The following is a 7,852-nucleotide window of genomic DNA, read 5'->3' as shown; positions in this document are numbered from 1 at the left end:
ACATTCTGTGATTCTGTGTGATTCCGTGAAATGAGAGCTGAAGACTATTCCCTCTGAGTAGCCAGTTCTTGGTTTCAGGGCCTTAAAAACCGCAGCCCATCAGACATTTAGTAATGTTTAGTAAAAACAAATAATGAACAATATACTCAAGCACTGGCAAGTAAAAAAAAGGTATTTCTTGCAGCACAACCTGCATTCCATCCTTTTCCTGCACTAATGAACCAAAGTAGGCCAAATCGCTCTCTGGTGTGCTCATGTATAGTTTAGTATCGTATAACAGGATTTGTTAGTATCACAGGCAGAATTTTTTCCCAGTGATTTGATTTCCTTTTTTAATCTTAGCCTAATGTCAGCACTTTATGGTGTTTGTAAAAGAAGATTGGCAGGTTGACTCAAACCTGATTTCAGTCATCTCTGTGAGTGTCAAATTTAACAAAAAGTCGTCCTGGCGAGGGGGAGGAAGACAGTATTTAAAAAGCAGTTTAAATCTCACATCTACTTTACTTGATGTGTCATATATGGTTTCTGGGCCATAACAGAGACTATAACATTAATAAAATTATTTTACAGTTAACACCTCTTATGATTTATAGAGTATTACAAGAATATTGAAAATATCATGACCAACAGCCACTTAGGCTCAAATGGGCATTTTCATTGGAGATCACAGTGAAGGAGTTGACTCAGAGGAACTCTTACTTGGGGGGGGGGAGGAAAGATTTTCCTTGCTGTGTTTATGTTGCTTGGTAGCATGAACCAGATCAGTTCAACCAGAAGAGAAAGAAGGAAGAGGAACAACAATGTTGAACACGTTTGCTAACCACATAGCTAAATTTCTTGTTCAGATTCATTTCATATCATGGTGAGAACTGGGTAGCAAAAGTTGTTCTCTCAGCTTGTCACTTTGTCAATGTCACTGTTCTCTGCATCTATGGGCTTCCTGTACACCATCGTGTCAAGACAGTGACTTACCTTCCATTTCAGGTCCTTTTGCACTCTTACCTGACTGACTGTCTCTCACATGTTTAGTCTGTTTCTGCTTCTGCTCAACAAAATCCAACAAAGTAACTCGCCCAGCTTGCATCAGCATGGTTCGAACATGATAAATGTTCAATGCTATTTCCCAAACACAGTAAATATGTCTATACAGCAGTTCATGGGCAAGCTAGACCTGTACACCTTCTGTCCATGTGCTGACTTGCAGACAGCCTATGAACTGCCGGTATGGGTGCTGTGAAAGCTCTGTGTTAGAGTAGGGGGTAGACAAATTGATTAAATTAACCATTACAGTTTCTTCAAGACAGGATTGTGGTGCATTGACAGGGTGGTAGTAAGGAAACATATGTTAAGTGTTACTGTTCTGTTCTGTGATTAGTGTGGTTGTCATCAAGTTCTGTTTTATCTTTTCTGAGATGCCAATAAGCAATAATATCCAACTTCTTTGCTGTCATTGAATTCACACCCACACCAACTCCACTGCCGCCCTAAAACATCACATTCTCAATTAAAATCTACTTCTGTAAAAGCTCAGTGATTAAAAAAAAAGTATCATCTTCCCTAAAAATGAAAGCTCATAATTCATTCCTACCAGCAATAGGTGAGATTTTCAGTTTGATGGGTGCATAAGCATAGGAAGAAAACAAAATTCAAGTTCAATCTTATGTGAATACTTCATTATTCAAAGCTGTTATTGTCTGGAGAGATGAGCACAGAGAATGCGGATAATGAGAACGAATTTTATAAATATCACTGCAAATGTAGCTGTATGGAAACATAACGTTGTCATCACAATCTCATCTGTTCAGTATGTGTTTAAACTGGGACAAACTCCTTGCTGACTTGCACTTGAAGTTATGAGATTTGCAGATGGTGTGGATCACCAGAGAATGCAACCAGTATTCTTATAAACCTTTCGTTTTATTAGGTGGATAACACCCACAACTACACTTCTGTCAACAGAAAAAAGCATGGCTAGGGCAGTGGCAGAACCAACTTCCTACAGTGTTTTGCAATGTGAAATCACAGGGAAAATTCCCCAAGTCAGAATATAGTTCAATATCCATTGCCCATTCAACCCCTAGCCCCTTTCTGCAGTAATGGTAAAAATTAATTCTAAACATGATGCTTTTTTTTCCCTGATACAGCTTTGCAAATAAGCAGATAACTTGTTGTTTGTTTGGTTTTTTTTTTTTGTTTTTTTGTTTTTTTTATTGGAGTTCCTAAATGAATATAAAATAGTCCTTATTCTTTTTCTATGAAGCTGCGTATGGTATTAATATTTAGTAACAGAAATACATTTCTCCTCTGTGTAAGATCAGTCGGTGGCACATGTTTCCAAACTGCTATCTGCTCGACTGTCTGTTTAGCTTTGTGACTAGAGGCAAGTCATTTTTCTTTGGAATGGTCTGTTTATTGTGTGGCCTTTGGAGAGATGGGGTCGCTGATGTCTGTGCATATGTATGTTTTGCAGTCTTAATTGCCACCCTGGACCAAATTAGATTGGATAACTAAAAGATATTGAATGGTTTATAAAATACATTGATTTACAGAGGTGAAATGATGGCAATTCATATGGCGAAGTGCCCTGACTGGGATCTGTTACTTTATTTGCCTCCAAATGAATTGCTCTGTCAAGTTGCTGTTAAGTGTGGCAATTTCAGAGGTGAAACAGACCTTGAGCACACCCGGATGCTGTTCCAAAGCATTCAGCAATTCTGATCAGTATGGGAAGCAGGTAGCTGTACTGCATCCAGCTGACACCTAAACAGGAAGAAGATCATTTGTCTGGAATATGGCCAGAACACTGCACCTCCTGTGAAAGCATTGTGAAATACTTCACGGAGGCAAGTAGTTAGTTTAGGGAAAATGGCAACTCCAGCTACACATGCCTTAGGGCATTAAACTGCTACACAAGGCTAGTTATAATTGGTTTCCTAGTTAATTATGTAAACCTCACTGCAGTACAACCCAGCCTTATTTTCAGTAATACAATATAATTGGTTGCACCGTTACATAGTGTATTGTGAGCAACTGCCCATCTTAAGAAGCCACAGCTTTGTTTCCATTGTTTCTCATTTGCAGTTTTAGAATTAGTACACACAGCATTGTGAGATTAAAAAGAAAAACACAAAAAACATACCTCCTCCAAACTTTGGGAGTTTCTTTATATTCCTTCTAATTGTGATCCTGCCTAATGTTATGCTTTGAAGCTTTTTGCTGTAACTGAGAAATAGGAAAGTGCTTTTTCATAAAAAGGATGTCTTCATGTCATCACTGGATTTCTATTCCTGAGGATTTAACAAAATATAAACCATAATGGAACTTTTATGAAATAAAATATAAATATGAAAAATAAAATAAAATATGAAGAGTGGAGGAGGATTTATTTTGGTCAGCCTCCTTCCAGAGAGCTTGATATCAGACCTCAGTCTGTTTCTTGAAGATGTATCAGGAATGTCTCTTAACATAATTTGCAGGTGTCCCAAAAGGTTTGTCTGTGAGACTATTGTATTTATACTTACTGCTTCCATGAAAACAATGTACTTAATACTGTCAGTTTTGTTTCAGTGCACTTAGATATAATGCAAGCATAACATAAAATAAATTGTGTACCAGTAAATAAAGAGTGGGTTTTTGACTACAGAGTTGGGAATGCTGGTAAAAAAAGAAGCAGCAAAAAATGAGGAAATCTAAATGTGTAGTATATTTGAGATTAATCTCTTTTCCAAACTGTCATTTAGGATTTCTTCAAGACTTAGATGCATTAGTTAAGGCTTGCTCAACAGAGCCCTGCCTTAATGGTGCTGTTTTTCAGAGCAACCTAACTCTTCTTCATCTAAACGTGCTTCAGGGTTATAATCTTATGTCTGTGTTCAGTGAATCTTCAGAGAGTTTCCTGAACTTCTTGAAGAGGATCCGTCTTACGATTCCCCTATCCAACTTCCTTGTATTGCTTTCTCAGACCAGTCTTTCCTCACAGCATGAGCTGAATCTTGTACTGGCTGTTATTTCATGATTATCTCAATCTCCTGGTTGCTGTTACTGACTATCAAAAGGAAGAGCACAACACATCACTCCCTCCATCCAAGGAAATTTCAGTTCATCTCTACATTTACAACAGAAAAAAGCTGTTACCACTGTACATTATTAAAAACAGTTGTCAGTCAAAGCTCATAACAGTTTTCTATCTTACAGCTACGTCTGTAAGTACCAGTACAGTGAAGCAAAGAAAACTTAAGGGAGATGCACAGGAACCCAAAGTAAATCAGTGGGACAGCAGTGAACGGAGGCAGCTCTCTTGCCATAACAGAGCCATCCTTCCCTTTCTGTCAGTGCTGTCAGTGCCGATGTTGATACCCAGTTACAAACAGAACTGTGTGCATCTGACTTGCATAGCTGTTACCCTCTTAACAGTTGGGCCAGCTTGAGAGTATGAAGACCTGTTCAAGAAGTATTAAATACAGAGATATCATAAGCCTTATTCTTCACAATTGTACTCTGACCCTCTTGCAGTTTGTTATTTGCTCTTTTGCTCTAATCTAAACATCTGCTGCAGATCTCATTCCTAATTTGTAGAGATAACTGCATCCATGGGGAGAAATGCTTCACTTGTAGTCACGTTGTATAGTTCCCTTTGTGGTTTATTCTGGCACTTTGACTTGTCATAGTTGAATAGATTGAATTCTGTAGAGTGCTCTTGTAAAATGCCACACTTTTGATTTTTAAATGTACTTCAGTGTGATGAATGCAGCATTAGAGTGGGATGTGGACTAATGCTTAGATTTATGGATTGTAGCTCCAAGTTTTATTCTCAAGCCTCTCACCAGATTATTGTATGAATCATGGATAGGTCATTTTCAGGATTTCTGCTCCTTCATTCCATATCTGTAAAATGAATGTGTTTTACCTATAGAGCAGGTCTGTGTTGACACCCAGTTGGTTATTTTTTGAACAGCTAGGCAGCAGGCGTGCTGTAACATGTCCTAGAATGGTTGTTCGACTCATATAGGTTGTTCCAATCCTAACCATTCTATGATTCTATGAAATACTAATTACCCAACTGCTACCTTGTACTTCCATTGTCTTTTTATTGAGAACAAATACTTTACTGAGTTGTAAATTGTGTAAAGATAAATCATTGCTTTAACATATGTTTATGTGGTGCCTGTCATAGTGAGCTTTCATTACTTGGGTGAATTAAGCAGAAGAAAAGGCATTACTAGAACACAAACATAAAATAAAGAACGTGCTTTGAGATCTTTGAATGAAATGTACCAAGGGTTATTACAGCTGTATTCTTTCCAAGAAAAAATTTTCAAGCATTATTATTTTTATGGGCATTTTTATCTGCTGTACTTTAAAAGCAGACAGTAATTACCAGTGTGTCTGAATCCATCAGTTAATGGAGGAAACTAAAGGACACGAGCAAAAGGCTTGCTCCATTAATGACTTCTGAGGTAAAGGTTCTAAAACCTGCTAGAATTTAGGAAGGGCATGTTTTGCTCTAGAGCAGTTTACCATTTGAGGAGTTTGCTTGTTAATGAATAGCAGCTTAATAATAATACAGCTGATACTAATTCAGAATTAATATCTGAAGTAGGTTTAACAACTAATAAAAAGAGGCTGTTATGTGTGTATTAAACCTGGAACAGCATATCTGATGCATCTCTGTTTTAGGCAGCTAATTACTTTTTCCATCAACTCTGGAGATGCATTAATTTGTGAAATAGTTTTATGTCCTTTGGAAGTTTGACAAGAAAATTGTAGCTGATATGAGGAAAGAAGTCTGGAAAGCAGCAATACTGAAAAGGCTATAGATACAATTTTATGGAGTGACAGATTAATGGGTTCTAGGTGTCATATGTAGAAGTATCCCATGTTTTGTTTTCACTAATTAGTTCTTAAAGGAGTGTATTGGGGAAGCTAGTTCCCCATATGTTTTCTGGAAAGAGAGGAAGGGATATGGTGCATCTAACTAGGTTTTGAAGGAAAAATAAGTGTTTGAATGAGAATTCATTACAATATTTGAAAAAATTGTTTTTCAGATCATCGCCTTTGATGAACTTCGGACAGACTTCAAAAGCCCAATAGATCAGTGCAACCCAGCCCACGCAGTGAGTACAACCAGTGGCTTGCTAAGCAACAGCTACTAAAGAAAGGGAGATGCACTGAGCTGTTAGTGGAAGTATGTGTGGACATGAATGTAGATCTAGTCTGATGTGAAGTCAGCTGTAGTTCGGAAAATTGATTTATTGGGCCAGTCTTAGGAAGCCAGATGGCGACTCTTTACGCTAATAGCTTTCCTTCTTTTTGAAGGAGGCAGGAAAATAATTTGGAGGCTCAGATATATAATTTGAAGAATATATGATGTGATGCTGATGCTTTCTTTTAATCTTTTCATTCTGTGGCACAAGTTTTCCATTTTGGAATAATTTGCTTTCTCTGTGTTCAAACGTGTTCACCTTCTCCCATACTGTCTACATCAATGAGTCAAAAGCTAGAAGGGATTTCATAAGAGGTGCATTCCTAGACCTCTCATGGCAGGGCCCTAAATTCTCCTGTGATTTAAGAGTAAATAGCACATTCTGCTGCATCTGCTATGCAAAAGGTTAAATATTGTCCTGGGACTGTAAACTCAGTTTTACCTAATGAACCAAAATGCAACTCAGGTTGAAGCATATGAAAATTCCTCTGTTAATTAAAGCTGTGATGTAGGGTGATTTAGCTGACTACAGTTAAAAATGCGTCAGATTTGTACCACCAGAAATGAGAGCAGAACTTGGCACCCTGTAATCTCACTGGGAATTACAGTGATTATGACAGGTGCTGAATTTGATATCTGAATTTGATATACAGAGTATCAAATTATTGAATTGCCTACAACTGATAACCAGGTTCAGTAGCTAGTACTTTGTCATTTAACCTTGTTTCATAACTTTGCAGAGGATTTGCAGTACTGCTTGGACCATTGATGATTTTAAGCGTAAACTTTACATGAATCTTCAAATAAGAAGGCTTACTTACTGTTCACAAACACATAAACAAAAAATGAGAACAGAAGAAAGAAATTATATTAAGAAATCCTATAGAGGACTTCGGTGGAAGTAATCTGGTTTTGAATTTACTGGAAGTAAATCTGATTTTGAATTCATTTTATCTGTTTTTACTTCCTGTTTTGAGAACTGCACAGAAGAAATGTGTATCTATATCTACCAAATTCCAGTAACTTGTTCTCTTCCTAGCTGGGAAGATGCTCCATGGAGATAATTTCTTCTAATTTTGAAATGGTAATTAAATTGGTCTCCAGGATGAAAAAAGTTAGTAAGTCCCCGTTTCAATCATTAGTGGTGTAATCAAAAAGTTAACTGTGGAGTTTCCAGTAAAACACAGCAAAGGGTTGTGTAATCAGTTGACATATTTGACTCTCTTCTGTGAAACTTTCTGTGATAGCTCAAGCAATCATCTCAGATTGCTTTCTTATGCACAGTATACATGTTGATGCCTTTTACAGTGATATAAAAGGAAGATTTTTAGCAGGTATTTCTTATATCTTTGGCCAAATGTGTTTTCATTTTTCCCTATACATAGTTGCTCGTGCCCATATTCCTTTTATTTGGTGCGGTAGTTTATTGCACTATAAGAATGTCTGATGTTTACTCTTGTATCTTCCACAATGTTTTCAAGACAGAGTAGAGCTTTTTTAACAAGAGAAGGTTGAATTAGGGAGAAATCAGAGGCAGAAAACAGTGGCAGTACTGAGAATTTAATTCAAATTTCCTGGTTCACACCGTTACCTACAGTTCAAAGATAGACTTCCTACTTCTCCAAGGCCAGCTGCAGTTACGCATCTGTC

At 37.3% G+C, this 7,852-nt stretch overlaps 1 protein-coding gene across 1 annotated transcript in view; it reads left to right on the top strand.

Moving 5' to 3' along the window:
* The first annotated feature begins 1,099 nt into the window (after nt 1-1,099).
* The window catches only part of LOC104529760 (protein cornichon homolog 3-like), a 28,217-nt gene continuing 21,464 nt past the window's right edge, over nt 1,100-7,852 (top strand). Inside the window, exons 1-2 of the mRNA XM_010174158.1 lie at nt 1,100-1,222; nt 6,045-6,113. Of these exons, the coding sequence (XP_010172460.1) occupies nt 1,100-1,222; nt 6,045-6,113 (192 nt within the window). The remainder of the gene's footprint in view (nt 1,223-6,044; nt 6,114-7,852) is intronic.

Source organism: Antrostomus carolinensis, unplaced genomic scaffold (assembly GCF_000700745.2).
Source record: "Antrostomus carolinensis isolate BGI_N321 unplaced genomic scaffold, ASM70074v2 scaffold32028, whole genome shotgun sequence".
NCBI classification, from domain to species: Eukaryota; Metazoa; Chordata; class Aves; order Caprimulgiformes; family Caprimulgidae; genus Antrostomus; species Antrostomus carolinensis.
The sequence above is the reverse complement of the archived record's forward strand: the minus strand, read 5'-3'. Positions and strand labels throughout refer to the sequence as shown.